The sequence below is a fragment of the Fukomys damarensis genome, unplaced genomic scaffold, assembly GCF_012274545.1.
Source record: "Fukomys damarensis isolate Sample0158 unplaced genomic scaffold, DMR_v1.0_HiC HiC_scaffold_11, whole genome shotgun sequence".
Taxonomy (NCBI): domain Eukaryota; kingdom Metazoa; phylum Chordata; class Mammalia; order Rodentia; family Bathyergidae; genus Fukomys; species Fukomys damarensis.
This window is the reverse complement of record NW_022900923.1, coordinates 322,600-340,935: the sequence shown is the minus strand read 5'-3', so window position 1 is coordinate 340,935 and position 18,336 is coordinate 322,600. Positions and strand designations below refer to the sequence as shown.

The window sequence follows — 18,336 nt, the reverse complement described above, 5'->3', positions numbered from 1 at the left end:
ACAAGTTCTTTACACTGCAAACTATTCGAAGAAAATTTAACTGCATAAATGAAGTATCTGAAATGTCACAGAACAAATATGGAGTAAAATAAACATTTACACCTATCTTGACTCTTAAAAACCTGTGTAAGTTCGGGTGTTAGAAATTATGAAAATTTAGTTAAGGAACTTCAGTTAGGGAACCCCTTACAGTTACTTCAAACAAGCAGCTGGTATATTATTCTCTGTGTACATTAGTTAGTATTCCTAACTTTTAATAAATCTTTAAATAGTAATGTTGTATGCAAACTTTAAGTACTTAAACCTTGGTTTTCTTTTCTTTACCTACAATATAACTTATTTTAGAACAAATTGTGTCAGATTGTATCAGTTTCACAAACAAGCAACATGTATATACTGTGATTTTATTTCAATCGCACAAACGAAGTTAGCATGTAGGAAATTTAAATGTAACAGTTACGGTAAAAATAGCAGAAAACTGAAAAATCTACAAAGGAAAATATACCTAAAGCATGAAAAGTCAACATTCGTTAGTGTTTCATCTTCAGTTCTGACACTTGATGCTCGCAAATTTTTAAGCAAACTTTTAAATCATGATGACTGTTCTGAAGAGATTTCAGCACCAGCACTAGGATTTGTACATTCAGTTTGCAGCTGACTTGTTAGCCGTTTACAGAGTGTATAGTACAGATGTGTCACAGGTCAGATCACAGTGATGAGGACAGCAGTACCTTCCTGTAACTAGAAGGGATCCCCGAAACTGTACTCAGCTGAAGACATTCAAGTACAATAGCACAAAGCCATCAGAATAATGTAGTTCCGAGGAACACAGTTTGATAGGAAAATAACTTAAGCATCATCTGTTTCTCATTTTCATCACTGAAATCTCTAAACATGACGTGACTGTCATGTATATCGGCAACACAGCAAATGTGCAGAGTAATTCCATCAAACTTCCTGGAAGGAACACACTGGGCGCCTGGTAGGATGTAGAACGATGGACAATGGAACATAACTCAACACTGGTTTTGTGATTTCACACAGAATTCATGTTAATGTTAGACCAAGGCACAAATGTTCAGTGCATAAACCAGCTTCTTTTTAAGATTTAGCATTTTATTTTAGCTTTTTATCTCACTTTGGATCGCCTGTACCCAGTACTCTACTTACTGTAGACTACTTAATTTACCCAAGAAAATCTAAGGTGAATTTCTGGCCAGATTTATAGAGGGCATGAATGCTTATATTGTTGGAGTGTCTACATGACCCCAAGTACAGTAATAGAGATGAAGATGCCCCGTTTCTTTTAGAGAACAGTAATTTATAAGCTTGCTGCATGTGTAAAGCCTTTACTACAACTGCATGACAGTGAGCACTTGACAGAAAGAAGAGCTGCACCTCGCGTTACGACAGCTCACCCATCACAAAGTTTCCACAGAAACAAACTATCTTAACAGGGAAGAAAATCCTCTCACCCAAACTTTTCTGTAGTGGAAATGACTGCACAGGGGCGTCATTTAGAAAATAATGCTATCAACAAGCTCTGTTTCAGGCCTGGGACTTATAAAATCTAGAAAGCAGATGACAGTGAGTTATTTCACCAAAATTTTAGTAAAAGTTCCAATAATCGAAAATTTCAAAGCAAATATGGCACATAACAACTCAAGCATAAATCAAGATGGAGAGCCTGAAGAATCTGATTTCCTAAAATTTTCTAAAAAATTATCTTTGCAACATAAAGGACTTCTCCCCTTTTTAAATCTTACTGGTTTTAGAGAAGAGGGAGTGTATCATGCACACAGCACGTGCACTTGTGCACACCCACCCACACAGCACAGGGCGGTGACAGAGTACTTATGCCTGGCTTCGTTTATTGAAATTGCAGACTCCTCCCCTTGGATTCCCTTCACCCAATGATTTCTGTGACTTTAATTGCTGTCATCATCATCATTTCTTGTATTTCAACATAAAATCCAAAAGCACCCTCGTGCCAGACTGTGTGTCTGAATATCTGTGTCACTGTCAGTGATGGTGACACCTGAGTGCCACAGTGAGATACGATTCACATGAAGCTCAGATTCACGTTTCAGACTGTTGGAGTTACTGGTTAGAATACAAATAGCTAAAGACATGATGTAGTAGATAAGTACTTGGTTTTGTTAACATATGTACCAATTAAAGTCACAAAATAGTCCTCATTACAATTCATGCAGGTAATTGAGAAAAAAGTGCAGAAATTAACTTTAAATAAAAAGTTATTCCTTCCCTTCCTCCCACTCCCCTATACTCTACAAAATGATTTCCCTGGGACTAGGCCTCGAAAAAGCCACTACATATTAGTGTGACATGCATTACCGTCTGCAATTAAAAAAGCTAACCTTGTGGTGACTGTAGTTAGATTATAAAAATGCCCACATGCATAAATCTAAAAAAGGCTGAAAACCTACAGTAAATCTACAATATTATTGTTTTACATTTGACCACTGGTTGTGTTATGTAGAAGTCATAGATTTGGTAAAGCATTGTAACAATTTAGGAAGGCATCTAAATCTTTAAATTCTGGACAAATTTTATGTTTTAAACTACAAAATTGCATGAAGGCTAACTTGAGAGACTTCCTATCATTCTAAAATTCCTTAAGCTGGACCAATCCTTTTCAGGACACTTTCTTACGAATGTCATTATTTGAAAGCATATACCATTCCACGTGTTCCACATTTTATGATCTTAACCTATACACAGGCTGATCTCAATTAATCATGGAATATCAAATATGATAGGAAGACAGACCTGAGAGAAACATTTACAACAGCAGAATTTGCTAACTTCTTCATCACTACTCTCTGAAAAAGAACTCCATAAGCCTTTCTCCATATTTTAGCATTGGGCTGTATAAAATGTGTGGCTCAACATGAAAATATTTCAATGCAAGGTGTTCTTGTCTAACAGACGGGCTTCGTATTTTCTGTGCAACTGTTAGAGGAACTTGTCCACCATTCATCCATTCTGTGGGAAAAGGTCAGAGAAAAGTAGCCAGCGGGGAGGGATGGCGATCACAGAATCACAATGTCTGAGGCTTTCCGAGGGCGCGGGTTCCCTCCTTTTGACTGCTTGTCTCCATTTTCTTCTCACAGTCACAGAATCATATGGGATTGCTGCTAAAGGTTACTGTTTGTAGGATTTTTCTCCTGTCTAGATTAAAGTTCTCTCTCTCTCTCTCCTTTTGCTTTTCTATGCAGTATTTGACTTGCTCAGTTCCTGCCTAATTGCTGGAAAGAAAAAAGTATTGAAAGTAAATATAGTGATATAGATATGTGACTCATTTTTAAGCAATCATAGGGACTGTGTTAAAATTCACAGAAATAAAAAGAGACAAAGATTTTACATCTTTCTATGTGTACGTCTGTTTTAATAATACAAAGATGATACTAATCCTTATATGTGTTTATATTTGCTGTTTTCTCCCTTTGCACACAAAAAGAGAACACTGGTGCTTAGAGGCTCAAAAACAAGGGGCCTCCTGAGAGATGGATGAGTAGAGATGACTGAAAGGAAAACCTCGTTTGCCATCTAATAACTTGTTCATCCCTATTTTTACAAAGGATTTCCATTAATAAGGGAGAACTCCTCTCTGACCTCCTAAGTCAAACCAAGGGCAGGATAATGTGAAAAAGTAATTGCTGTCAAGTAAAACAGTATCTCTTTGTCTACATTTTCTTAAAAATGGCAGCTCACACCAGTATTTTAAAAGGGTAGGAAATTCGCTCAGACACTTACCATCAATGAGCTCTTCCTTTAGTTTTGTCAATTCTTTTCTCATTTCATCTAAAATGTCCTAAAATATCACAGAAAAACATCAGGAAACAAAAGTTCCTCACTCTGATAGAATTCTAACAATGCTGTAAAACATGAACACTATTGGCTTCCAGGGTTCTAATTCTATTTCTTAGAAGACTGGGCTTGGTTTAATATTTCTCTCTTCCTAATCTTTGCTTATTCTACCCTAGCGAAATAAGAAACAGAACACTTTCTAAAACTACAGTAATTAATTATTCTGCTGTCCAGGGAATGGTATGATTCAGAGTTTCTAGGAAAGGGAGCAGCTCTGTTCTTAACCTGTCTTCTGGCAGCAGCTCAGAGTTGATGGGTGGGGGACACATCTAGGAGGAAGATGCTGCTGGACAAGTGGCTCTGGCAAATGTGCCCCCTGGCTTGAGGTATGGGGTTTCGTAGGAGCTACTGCGGCTGCCAAACCACATCTCAAGGAGTGGAGGTTCCCTGTAGGCCTCGGGGCTCCCCAGGGGCTGAGACAGAGCGGAGGGGTGGGAGCACCTGACAGTGGCTGCTCCAAAACAAGGTGTGCTGTGCAGACTGCAAAGACAGCATGAGGGAAATAAATAAAATAACTCATTACAATTTCAAAGTGCTGGCTTCATACTGACGTGATTTTATCAAAATTGATTTCACCTGCGTGGTGTTTTAAACTACTGCAGAAGTTAAAATACAGATGTGACCCATATTATATTTCCACTGAACAGTATCACTGTGGGCCTCCTCCAGGGAGGGTGCATTCGGGGGTGTGAGGGCCATTACAAAGTGATCATTCTTCTTCTCTGCGGCGCTCAGGATGAACGCAGGTGTCTTGTGCTTGCCAAGTAGGTACTCAGCCTGAGGCATACAATTTTAAGGGTTAAAAACCACAGCCAACTTTGGAAGAATTAGGTTTAAATTGTGTGCCTTTCTGTAATATTGTGCAGCTTAATTCAATTGCTCTGTGGAGGTGAAAAGAAAAACTTTTCACGTAGAAAGTGAGGTGGCAACTATCAACTTGCCAAATTCCTCCATTTACCAGTGAAGAAATTGAGACAGGTAAGTTACTGTGTGGATTAACAGATGCACTTACTCAGGCTAATCTTTCAATCATTCCAAAAGCCAAATCCAGGGGCTGGGGATTTAACTCAATGGTGCAGCCACCTGCTTTGCAAGCGCAAGGTCCAGATTTCGATTCACAGTACCAAAAATACCCCAAAACACCCCAAAACCAAATCTATTCCTTTTCCTATCCCCATTAATCAGTTACCATATGTACAAATGTGTGTGATTTTCTGTTTTAAAGTGTGTTTTGCTCAAGGCTGGTGTGGAGGCGTACACCTACAATCCCAGAATTTGGGAGGCTGAGGCAGAAGGACTGCTGTGAATTTGACACCACCCGGGGCTACATAGTAAACCCTATCTCAAAAAAACAAAAACAAAAGTGTTCTCAAGAAAAGAAAGCCGTCATTAGTACATGTAAAAGAAGAGTTAATGGGTTGGGGATTTAGCTCAGCGGTGCCGCCACCTGCCTTGCACGTATGAGGTCCCGAGTTAGATCCCCAGTAGCAAAAAGAATTAATTATCAATAACCACATACTTCCTTATAAATTATATAACTTAATTTTTCAAATAGCTTTACTGTATAAAAATTAGGTTTACTTAAAAAAATTACATCACTGCTTGTAGAAATACGATTAAAAAAACTTGCAACCTTATCAACTATTCCTTATTTATATATCAAATATAATGCACATATAATCAAAATGTGAACAGTATCTTTTTATTCTATGAAACTGAGACAACTGCACGCACTCAATTTCATTACTTGTTTCACCTAACATGGGCAAGTGCTCACCAGTCACTGTTAAAATACCGCATTATAATTTCTTAGGGGCTGCAGAACCTATATCCCTTGCTTTGGGAAGAGTTTTTTTTTTTTTTTTTGGTAACGGGAATCAAATTCGGGACCTTGTGCTTGCAAGGCAGGTGGCAAAATCACTGAACTAAATCCCTGGCCCTTTCCCTCACTTTATATTTGTATGCTTTTACAATATTTTACATAAATTTTATTTACATAAGTTTCTTGAAGTGAAATTTCTGAAGCCAAAGCTTTTGATCTGTTTTTCTACACTCCTTCTTGGAAACCAGAAGTATATGAGGTGCTCAATCCCTCTCATTTGTACCAAAATCAGATTTGTTAAATCCATTCTGCCAATACAGTTAGAAAAAAGTGAAAGCTGCTGTTTTTCTGCAAGGGCAGACTATGCACTTGTACAAGATGCCACACTCCACTTTCCACCCAGCTGGACCTTGGTGTGAACTCACTGGGCAGAAATGAAGACTTGAAAAGAGTAACACAGTATGCATGCCACTGCTTAACTTATATAAAAATATTTTTACCGTGGGCTTTTTTTTTTTTTTTAAGTTTTGAGGCTTGAACCCAGGGCCTTCTCACAGAACTACATCCCTATTCCTTTGTTGTTCAGTGACAGGATCTTGCTAAAATTGTCAAGTCTCGCAGGCTAGACTTGAATTTGCAAACTTCTTGCCTCAGCCTCCCAGAGTGCTGGGATGACCAGTGTGTAACACCATCCCTGGCTAAGTCAATGGTCTTTTAAAGTACGTTCAAGATGCACGAGGCACTTTTAAAAGAGCAGTGTCTAAGATGTAGGGAAGCTGCACCGCACGCCCACCTGCTTCAGCCTGTCGTAGTCAAGTCCTTCTGCCTGGACGCCATTGGCACTGGGCTGTGACGAGGGTGTAGATTTTGGTCTGTACGAATGAAAATTGCAGGATAGGTAAATGATACTTACGGTATCTAATGAGTTCATAGTTATAAACTTACCAACCCAACTCCAGACTTAAGTAACTCCCATAGCTGTTAGATTGATTGGAACAGAAAACAAAGTATTTTTTACTTATCTCATTATTTTAAGTTATTTATAGAGAAACTAGAAATGGTGACAAGGTGGCGAGACTTCTTTGGCTAAGAGGCGAAGATGGCATGGCTTTGGGCCTGAGGCCGGTGACCATGACTGTGGCAAAGAGGCCAGTGGACACTTCTGACACCCAAATAACACAACCTTGTTTTCTCCTTTTTTTTGAAGTTTTACATTGTCTATCAAACACCCAGCAAATCACAGAAAGGAAAGTATAAAGATTGGGATATTTTTGTCTAACACGAATCAGTTTACAAATTTCCACATATCAGAAGAAAATATTTTACTAAACACAATTTCTCTGTATATATTTTATTCTATGCCAAACATTAAAATAACCGAGAATGTTGAAAAATGATTATTAAGCAGAACTATACTCATATCTAATTGGCTATTTCACTATGAAGGTTTCATGGAAATATTGTGTGAATGGCGTGCTTCAGGCTCACTGCTCCATAAATTTGCTTTGCTTAAAAAAAAAAAAAAATTGCTTCTCAGCCTTTTGGCTAAGATCAAGTATATAAAAAAAAGGAAATGCAGACAAAAGCAGATTATCAATTATTATTATACTCCAGTGGTTGAACTTGTATCAAAATTTTTACAGAACAAAATGTGTTGGGATTAAGTTTTTATTTTGAGACAGGGTCCTGGCTCTGTAGCCCAGACTGGCTCTTAACTCCAGCTCCTCCTCTTTCAGTCTCCCAAGCGCTGGGGTAACAGGTGTGGACTATCATACCTGGCCGAAGGATTAGGCATATTTTATGATGGGTTTTTGGTTTTATTTTGACATGGGCTCACTATGTAGCCCAGGCTGGTCTCAGAATCACAGCGATACTTCCGTCTCAGGCTCCCGTGAGCAGGGATTCCAGGCGTGCGCCACCACACTCATCTAGGATTTGGCGGATTTTAAAGGAATACTTCAAACCAAATAAACTAGTAATGGCTTCTTCTTCAGTTCTTGCAATAAAAGAAAATCCTCAGTGGAAAACCTACAGTTAATTGGGTTCTTCTATTCTCTAGCTTAGTATACTAAGTAGCCACTCTTTAAGGGCTACTAATCAATATAATTTTAAACTGCTAGTCAGATAACATACTTTCAACTTTGCAGTGTAGCAATGTCAGAAATCCAAGTCAAGGCCCAATGTGTAGAACTTTTCAAAAGTTTTAATTTCATAATCCCTAAGACATGTAATACTTTAAACCCACAGGCATCACTCATGAAGATAAAATACTGAGCCAATCTGCTTTAACAATGAAATGTTGTTGCTTAAGATTATTATAAAGCAAGCCAACCAGTTTTATTTTATTAGGTATATGCTTATATGAACTAAAGAAGATACTAACTTTCAGAAATCATTGATGTAAGTACTGAGCAGGGCACTAAAGGGGAGGGGAGGTTTCTGGGGAGCCTTCTGAGTGAGGACATGCACACGCAGCTGAGGGCCCAGCAGTTCTGCAGGTCCACACTGTGATTTCACATACTCATGTCTATGCTTGCTCTCCAAAACTGAATTTTAATTACTCTGCTTTCTTTTACTTTTTCACATTTAAATGGTGTAAGTAACTAGTTATTTTTTCCTATGCTATATAATAAATAACTCTGAAATTCATGCTATAATCAGCTATAATCTGCTACTTAACTGTGCCATATGTTCTGAATATATATCCATATTTAATAAGTAATTAAAAACTGTTATATAATTAATAACTCCAGAGACATGCAAAATTTAAAAAACTTAATTCATGCTAACATGCAATCCATCACCACCACCACCACCACCACCATCACCACCACCACCACCACCGTGAGAATTGACTCAAGGGGGGAACTTTTCATACTGAAGGAAAGAAGTAATCACCACTTTTTTAAAAGGAAGTTTTCAACATTACCCTGGGGACACTAAGTGCAAAAGCAAGAAGGTAACTGAGAAGATCTCTTTGTTCTAGCAAGGTTTCTTAAATCTTTTGTTCACAACAATCTACCCCAAAGAAAGTAGAAACCATTCATGACTGCAATATTAACATTTTATGGAGATTTAACTGGTTAACAAAAGAAACTTATCAAGCATTCTGGTAACCAGTAGCATGAAAATAACCTGAACACATCTGACCAGAGTCTCATGACAGAACACCTACCTACTCAGTGGCACTACTGAATTCAAATGATCAGTAGACTTGATGTGTATTTCACAAAATAGATGCATATATGAGACCATGGCTATATTTCAGTTATTTTAAAACTATGGGCTTTCTACATAATCAATAACAAAATATGTTGGTTTCCCAGAGAATTTTACTCCTTCATGAGTAGAAGGGTGGCCTATAGGTACCCTGCTATAAAACTGTGGTACACTGCCAAAATTCCTATTCTGTCAAATTAATTCTATAAACAGTTGAAAAGCACTTGAAGGATTTTTTTTTTTTTTAATTAAGAGAGGGGAATAGATGATCTATACTTTCAGTGGGGAGGGATGGTGTGCTGGGGTAGAACCCAAGGCTGTAAGCATGCTACGCACACTGTACCACTGTACCAATGACTCTCATCCTGTTTTCTTAATTAAAAATGGTACTATAGGACTTATCCTATAAACAACCGCTAAAGACACAATGAGGTTGTTAAAGGTACTGAATCTACTACAATGTATCTAGGAAACAGATTTTCTTCAAATATCCAAATGTGGCTATGAGATTTTCTTGTGTTCCAGTAACAGCAAGCACCAGATCTTCTATCACACTTTTTAAAGGCTTTGTCTCAGAACCATGAAGAAAAACAACCTTTAAAGGAAAATACCAAAGCTATGAACAACCCTAGACAATGCACAGAACTCTGGATTCCATCCTATTATTTCTGATATTTACTACATGTATGGATCCTAATCCAACTATAATGCGATGGTAGGTTTTTGTTTTTATTTAAATGTCAAAGATAAAGCTAAAAATGAAAGACTCAACCTATTAACCAGCTCCCTTGTGGTGATTACCAGTCCAGGTAGAAAAGCTCAGCCCTGTCCTGAACATGTTATTAGAGTCTCAAGTCATAAAGCCACAGCAGGGTGATACCTGTGTAATGAATCATAGGACCTGTTGTCAAAAACAATCTGATTTTTCCTTGAAGAATCCCGTCTATGAAGGGGAAAGACCATTTAAAGGGGAATACAATAGAACTTTAAAATAATTCTAATGGTGTTATTTACTGTTTCACAGGTTTCCAGTTAGAGCAAACAAAACAAAAATTAAAGGATTCCACTCCATTAACCATTTCTCCAATAAAGAGAAAAAATTTTGAAGCTAATTTTAGTTATATGAATATACTGTTTACCTGAAAATTACACAGAATTTTAAAAAGGTCATTATATAACTTACCCCTGTAGGCTACTGGCACAGTAAAACCCACCAAGAGTGTCAAATACACGTTTCTATTACTGTGACTACAAGGCAACAGACTCAAAATCACTGTAGCTTGAAGATTACCCTCAGGCATGAAAAGAACACTGTTTTTCCCATCATGAATACAGTATCTACAAGCACTTAATAAAAATTATAGGAAGAACTCACAAACTTTTCCGTGTTACATTCCAGTCAAGATTCAGAGCATTTTTACAACATTCTTGCTTTTCCTTTCCTTCCATCCTACTTAATACAGCAGAATGCAGTATCCTGTAGATGCCACAGAGCATCAGCTCACCTCAACACCAACATAATTCTGACATGGACAGTCTAAGAAATGGTGCCAAGACTACAGGGCAAGATGAAGTGCACTTAATAAGAACATAAGGTAAGCAACGCACTTGCTTCCCCAAAAAACAGGGGAGATACTTAAGAGTTGTTTAAACATTTCAAAAATGTTTTATAGTTTAAAACTGTAGTATTTTTTTCAATGCATACGTAACGAAACTTTATGACACATATTGGTGGTTGGATCAAATCAATAAAAGGTGTACGAATGGTCAGAAATAAGTGTTTCAGAAGTTCTATTTTGGGAAAGGTGAGGGAAAACATCTAACAGAGTTAGAACATGATTACAAAGATTCAATGAATCTACATAAAAATATTTTCAAAATGGTGACCGTTAAGGCACTTATTAAACTTCCTTTAGAAGTCTAAAAAAAATCTTTCAAAGAACACTATTATTTTACTAAATGAGACCAATAAATCATGTGACAAACTCCATTCAGAGAACTCTCCCATGTCCCTTTCTGAAGCATCAATGCAGCCCTAGCCTGTGGCAAGGTTAAAGTTCCTTCCAATGAAATCAGGGCAGAAAGAACCTCCCATTATAACTTACATAATCAAAGGGCAAATGGCACATCACATTTCTGTTGCTGTATATAGTACTTGACAAATGAGGCTTCCTAATGTACTACTGAGGAAAATCTGTTAACTATTAGCAAAGTGTTAGAAGGTCCCCTCAGTTAGGTGTATGAGAAAAATAAGGAGCAATTTTTGTGCTCTACTGAAAGGTGACGTTCACCAAAAACAATTCCCTTCATTTTCTCCTGAAGTCAAATATGATCATCTTATAGTCACTTAGAAACTGAAAGCTTTAATACATTCTAAAAGGTCAGGTATGGTGGCATATACCTGTAGTCTTAGCACTGAAGAGCCTGAGGCAGGAGGATTGCCATAAATTCGAGGCCAGCTCAGACTACATAGTGAGTTTAAGGCCAGCTTAAGCTACATAGCGAGACTGTCTCATCCCCACCGAGCCCCATCTAAAAAGCCTGCCTTCTTTAAAGATCTTAACTGTGTCATCAAATCTTCTTTACTGCTTGCAGAAAAAAACACACAAAAGCCAAATCCAAGTGTAAACTTAGGCTCACATAGAACAGGTCTGTGACAATATGAAGTCTATTTTTGCTCTTTTTAAAAAATTAGGTTTCTATATTAAGACTTGAGCTTTCTTTTTGCGAGGCCAACATTAAGGCAGGTTTCTCAAAAATAAAACAAACAAAAAACAGGGCAGAAACCCCTTTTAGTCTTTAAATGTGTACCATTTTCTTCCCTTGGGAAAATATAAGCTTTTTTAAACTGTTTCATAAACCAGGAAAAAGTTCTACCCATGACTAAGACCTGCGGCATAAACTCAGCCAATCATCATGAAGTACACCTGTCTGACTGTGCCAATGTCCCAGCCTGCTTGATTATTATCAGAAGTTTCAACTGAGAGCAAATTCAAGCTTTTAAGTTTTATTTTGCTTTCTTATAAGATTACAGCCTTTTTTCTCCAGCTGACTTTCAGTTTAAAATATAAAATTTCTGTCATTCAGACAAATGGGGAAATGTGAATATATATCTGGTATGTAGGAGATGTCCCCATTTTTTGGAAAAATGCTACAATATTTAGGGTGAAGCAACATTTGTTTGAAAACCACTTCCAGACTATTCAGAAGAAGAAAAAAATGTCTTGATATATACATAGTAAGACAAATGTGGCAACTATTAACAACTGGTCAGCCCAGCGTATTTCCTGTATTATTCTTTAATCTCTTCTCTAGTTAGGAGTATTTCAAAATATTGGGAGGTATAAAGCTGCCTTAAAATTTCAGACAATCTAACAAATATAGGATGAATTTATCAGACATCACTAGTAAAATCACAATGGGCTCAGCAGACTGTCCAGTAGTAGGGGGATTATAGGTGTTTCATGAGCTCCTTTGCACAGTTTATAATCTACAACTGGGTATTTTCCTTTTTAGATACATGTTGTATAAAACTTTAAAACAAAACAAAAACAAAAACACTGGTACCTGGAGATGACAGGGGACTTGCTGCCATTCACTGCATTTGCTCTCTCCCAAGGCTTTCTGGTTGGTTCTTCAAAAGCAAAGAACAAATGCATTAAATATCCCTATTGTGTCCTGAGGTGCCATAAAACAAACAACAACATACTATAGGCCCCAGCAAAACACCAAAATACCATTATACTGGTTTATATTGTAGTAATACAGATAAATAGAACATTTTTAATTTAAATTTTAAACACTAAAATTCTAATTTGCACAATTTCAGACCTTTAAGAAATTGAAAAGGAAATTAATAAGTTTTCTTTTAAAAGCCCTTAGATAACTTTTGGGACTTGCAGACCATTCCAACTAAATAAGTATGTTCTCTCCAAATTCTTACAAAGGATTCTGCAGTAACCCACTGGCCAGCATACTGTGCCTTTTTTGCATTGTTTTTGTACTTTGGATGACTTGGCTGGTGTGTCACTGGCCTAAATGAACAATGGAATGAAATCTTGTCTGGGAGGAAAACTTTTTGGGCCACATGAAGATTAAGTGAGATGAGTCGTGATATTATCACATAGTTTTGACTAAGAAGCTGCACTGAGTTTTGATGGAGCCCCTCAATGGGCTTTAAAGTCTCCTCCAAATATGCACATGTAAAATTAAATTCAAATTCCCCCTTGAAACGCCACTTTGTTTCTACATTTCTGCTTCAAGTCAACATCCAGTTGTGAACCTTCAAAGTTGCCACTAATTTTGCTTGACTCCTTATCACTCATGAAATTCTTTTTTTCATTAAACATTTTTATCCTTTTTTTTGTACTCTCTCATTGACACCACAATGGTGCCAAGTTCCAAATTTGGCTGGGGACCACTAAATAATCACACCGTGTCCTGATGGGCAAAATCAGTAACACATCCAACACACCAGCCAGGCAGGTGAAGAGGGAAGTCCTGAACAAAATTAGGCAGAGAGAACAGTCATCAGGATATTGCACCAAAGAGGCAAGTGGAAAGATAAGGTGTAATTCCAGAGGACCAGATGTAGTGAGTGCTACCTAATGGTGGCTGAGGTCATCTGTCATTTAGACAGAGGTGAATACTTTTCACTCTTAAAAGAGCAGAGGGCCGAGACCATTGTGCCTTAGGAGGAGGGATAGAGCTACCTGCTCTGTAGGGCCAAGGTATGAGAACATCTTGGGCAAGGGTGGGGTGCCTCAGGAGGAAAGGCCTCGAGGCTGATTCCCTGCAAAGGCTCTCTGGTAACACACTGGTTCCCTGCACTATGACCTTCCTCACTGATTTCACTAAGTCAGTCCTCCCTGATTCCATGTCACCGTGCTCACAAGTGCTATCTTTCTGTGCCGCCAGCAATTTTAGCTGATGTTAACTTGGCACTTGCACTGTAAAGCCTTAACTGATCTTTATCATGAAGGGCTCTCAAACATTTTTTGTTTCTAATTCACCTTTTCAATTTATTTTTCCAACACACTCCAAAGAAAACTCTTCCCTCTAGATTGCATCTATTTACCACTTCCCAGTCTCTTCCTGCTTTCCTCAAGCATCTCTCTGTTCCTGATGGTAGTCATACCCAACGCTCTACTTCCAATGTGCAGTAACATGTCACCCTTTCCCACAAAGATGGCCCAAGTGACTCAGCACGCTCTCGTCCCTCTCTGGCTGTTACAGTTTGGGTCTAGATATCCCCCTAAAGCCTCACTCAGTTGCACATGGGTGAATCTAGAGAAACTAGAGTGTGTGATGCTGAGATTAAGAACATGTAATTACTAAACCACTACATGTGAGTGATTGGTTTGGCACTACCCTAATCCCAGTAGTCTAAATAAGGTAAGAAGCAGAAAGGCACTGTTAAAAGTCCCTTGTTGGACCGGGGATTTAGCTCAGTGGTTCTGCCGCCTGCCTTGCAGGCGCAAGGACCCAGAGTTTGATCCCTTGTAATGCCCCCCACTCAAAAAAAGTCCCTTCTTGCCTTTGTTACCTTGTGTGTACCACTAACTGTTTTTCCTCTGTGACACCCTTCTCTTGTTGCTTTTGCTGCTACCTCTGCCATGAACTGTTGCTCCTCTGCCACCCTGTCTTGAAGGCAGCCAATTAAGGACTGAAAACTCTATGAACCATAAGCCAAATAAATCTTTTACCCTTTAACTTTGGGTTTGGGTATTTTGTCTCAGCAATAAGAAAAAAGCAACAAACACACTGGCACACCAGCATCCAACATCTGGTCATAGGTGATTAACTTTCCTTTATCATGCCTCAACTGTACTATGAGTTTTCTGCTCAAGACCTCACTTCCTTTTGGCCTATCAAATGCCTGATACAATGTTAGTTAAAAAAACTGAAACAAATAAAAACAGCCACATGCCCTTCTGAATGAATTCTTCATTTTATACATGGCACACACACACAAAACACAAGGCTTAGTTTTTCATATTTGAATTAAGGGGATATGGATTTGGAGTCTGTGGCAAACCTTCAGAGAATCATGAGCAGATCTGTATCCAATGAATTCTCTCTCTGGGAAGAGAATGAGCTACTCTTATCATATTTTAATGATTCAGTGACACTACAGTTTGGTTCAGTTCTGAAGTATCTACAGTCTTAATGACAGTACATATAATTAGTTTTGTAAGAATCCTATTTAAGACAAAAACAAAATAGACTGACAAAGTTAGTTTATAAAGTCACAATATAATTATAATATAAGCAGTCAGACTACTGAATGGTTGCTGTTCAACAAACCCATCAGACTGAGGGATTGTGTGTGGGGATGCATTACAATCACAAAAACAGGGGCCGGGGATTTGGCTCAGTGGTTCTGCCGCCTGCCTTGAAAACTCAAGGACCTGAGTTTGATCCCCGGTACCAAAAAACAAACAAACAAAACAAAAACAAAAGCTTATTTAAAAAAATTTAAAAAAGGAAAGAAGCCGTTTCACAGGTGGCTGGTGGTCTCTAAATTAAAATATGTAATAATTACTACAGACAGTTCTCTATACTGACTTCTTGTGGACCATTCTAAATAGTAACTCACTGAATTGATTTATGTCACTTCATTCCAAAATAAGCAAAGAAGTAAAGAGCCTGGTTTGCAATCTCTAGCCAGCCACACTTCAAGCAGCCTCAGGTCCCATCTTGGATGTACTGCTCTCTGACAGCCTTCGGTCGGGAACATGTATGTGTTTTGTTAATGTTTCCCAAAAGCTTTTAAGAGATTCTTTTTAGCTTATAAATCAGAAGCTTTATTTCCTTGATTATCAACATCACACAAATGGTTAAAATGACAACCACCTCAATTTGAGAATGTTTTGAAATACAATACAGTGCTAGCTAACATGCTCACTTAATTTTTACTTTTAAGAACTATTAAATAAATGACAATAATACACTAGATTTTATAAGTGTGAAAATTATGGTTGTTCAAAAGTTGAGAGAAAAAGTTCGTGTTTTAACAGATCTCACAATATCAGGGACAAAGCAATAGCAGCTTCTGAGATCACAAAAGGCAGAAGAAAAAGGTCAATGTATTCATGTGTGAAAAAGAACTTTAACATTTTAGAGACCAAGCAGTTAGTCTCAATATGGGAAAGGGAAAATTTTTAATTGGAGAATATTACCATTTAGGAAAGCTGACAGAGATTAAAACATTTCTCCTGAACTTACCAGGTGTACTTGTTGAAGAGGCCTTTGAAGCTACCGGCTCAGCATCTTCCTAATGTACAGAAACACATGCATCAGCAACCCCCTCCCCACACCGGGCACCTGCCATGAGTACACTGAGCGTGGGTGCCTCTCCCTTCCTTCCCTTGGATTACACTTCTTGCTCCTCTTCCCAGCATTCCCCTCCAATCCCCAGAGTGCCTAGCCTGATATGTTCTCTTCGAGGACCTTTGCTAGCTACTGCTAGGAAGGCACAAGAGACAGAATAGTTACACATGGAACAGACGGAGCAGTTTGCCCAGCTGGATTGGGGAGGATGGCATGAATGTTTCACACTAAGGGATACAGAAACCTTCCCAGAAGATGGTGCTCACTCATTTCAAGGGGATTTAAGAATGGAATTAACTCCACAAGCTTGATCTTCAGTGCTTTTCCCAAGACTCCACATCATCAACTTGTTTTACTAAGAAAGCCACTATAATTTTATAACCATGTTTCCCCGAAAGTAAGACCTACCCGGAAAATAAGCCCTGGTTGTTACTGTGGTGATGGCCAGAGTCATGCAAAGGACACCTCACTATTCTTTTGTTTGGTGGCCACTCTGTAATAGCAGGTAAGGCAAAGTGATGGGGGCTGGCATTTTTGAACTCTTACTTTTCAACACTGATTATTTTTCTGGTTCAGTTTTATTTTCAGGGAAACAACAATGGATTTTAAATACCTAAATAAAATAAGCAAGTGTAACTGAACTAATTAAGGTCAAGCTAAATAGTCATTGGCTGAATGGGCTGTGTTGGTATCCCACATCTTAAGGTGGGTGCTGGCTTTACTCACGTACACTTTTGTCCTCTTTTTGTTCTGCTTCTATTGTTGATCCCTTTTCAGCAATTCTTCTCCTAGAAAGAAGGCAATTTGGACTTTTTTAAAAAATCATGTAACTCTTAGTATACAATCTCCTTCTCCAAGAGGGAAGGAAGAACTGTATCTAGTTAAGCTAACTTCAGAATAAAATTAAGAAAACCCTCCGGATTATGGGAATGTCTGCTACAGTGAGATTTCTCACCTCCTGGCCAGCAGGGCACTCATTTCTTCCATTAAGCCGCTGCCCCCTAGTGGAAGGGGCCCATTCCCTCGACTGGAGTCAGCTTTGGAGGAGGCTGAGTTCAAGGCAGTGGTATTCCCTCCACTAGTGAAAGAGGCATCCTCCATCTTAACAAGAAGATACACAGGATAATTTCCTACGTTAGTTGTATCAATGTTAATTATTTAAAATATGCAAATATTTTTAGCCTTAAAAATAGTGTTGATTTTATATACCAAAAGTTTTATCAATGCTCACACCACCAGTAATGGGGTGAAACAGTACTGGGCGTCTCCTGGCACGATACACTGAGAAGTACTCAAACTGTCATTCTGCTCCCCAAACACCCAACCTGAATCGAATCATGAGGAAAAAAATCAGGTATGCCAAACTGAAAGAAAAATCTAAAAAATAACTGACAGTCTTCAAAGATATCAGTGTATGAAAGATTGAAGAACTGTCACAGTCTATAATAATGTGGCATTACAACTAAACGCAACAGAAGGCCATGAAAGAAAATTTCCATAAAAGACACTGGAAAGCAGACCTGAACACATTTCAAAATAAATTTGAAAACACTGTTAAATTTCCTAATTTTAATAACTACCCTGTGGACATGTATGTGAATGATCTTGTTCTTACAAAATACTATACATACCAAAGGTTATTTAGGGAGATGAACATGGTATTTATAACATACTCTCAAATCATTCAGACAAGAACTGTGTGTGTATAGAAGGAAACACGCACAAAGAAAATAGGCAAGTGTTGGTAAAATGTTAGCTGGTGAATGTAGATAGAGTCACAACAATTTTTATATGATTCTCGAAACTTTCTGGTATATTTTAATTATTTTGAGTTTTTAATCAATAAGGTTAACAGCATAGGTTCATAAAGTTAAAACTAATAAATCCAGTATTTTAGATATTTACAATAAGACATACATGTAAAAGGCAGTGGTTTGGAAATGCATTTACCCGTGACACTTTCCTAAGTTTTGCTCCTGCAATTGCAGCTGCAAGTCCAGTTAAAGGGCGATTGTCTTCTGACACAGGTCCAGAGAAAAATCCAGCTGCAGGGAGGGGTGGGGCAGGAGGGG

The 18,336-nt window shown here is 38.1% G+C and overlaps 1 protein-coding gene across 1 annotated transcript in view; it reads right to left on the bottom strand.

Annotated features, from left to right (window-relative positions):
• Positions 1 to 263: 263 nt before the first annotated feature.
• Enah (ENAH actin regulator) overlaps positions 264 to 18,336 on the bottom strand; it is a 131,471-nt gene continuing 113,398 nt past the window's right edge. Inside the window, exons 9-16 of the mRNA XM_033762260.1 lie at positions 18,215 to 18,336; positions 17,220 to 17,365; positions 16,995 to 17,052; positions 16,160 to 16,208; positions 12,500 to 12,566; positions 6,507 to 6,585; positions 3,778 to 3,835; positions 264 to 3,269 (exon numbers count right to left, since the gene is read on the bottom strand). Of these exons, the coding sequence (XP_033618151.1) occupies positions 3,232 to 3,269; positions 3,778 to 3,835; positions 6,507 to 6,585; positions 12,500 to 12,566; positions 16,160 to 16,208; positions 16,995 to 17,052; positions 17,220 to 17,365; positions 18,215 to 18,336 (617 nt within the window). The 3' untranslated portion in view covers positions 264 to 3,231. The remainder of the gene's footprint in view (positions 3,270 to 3,777; positions 3,836 to 6,506; positions 6,586 to 12,499; positions 12,567 to 16,159; positions 16,209 to 16,994; positions 17,053 to 17,219; positions 17,366 to 18,214) is intronic.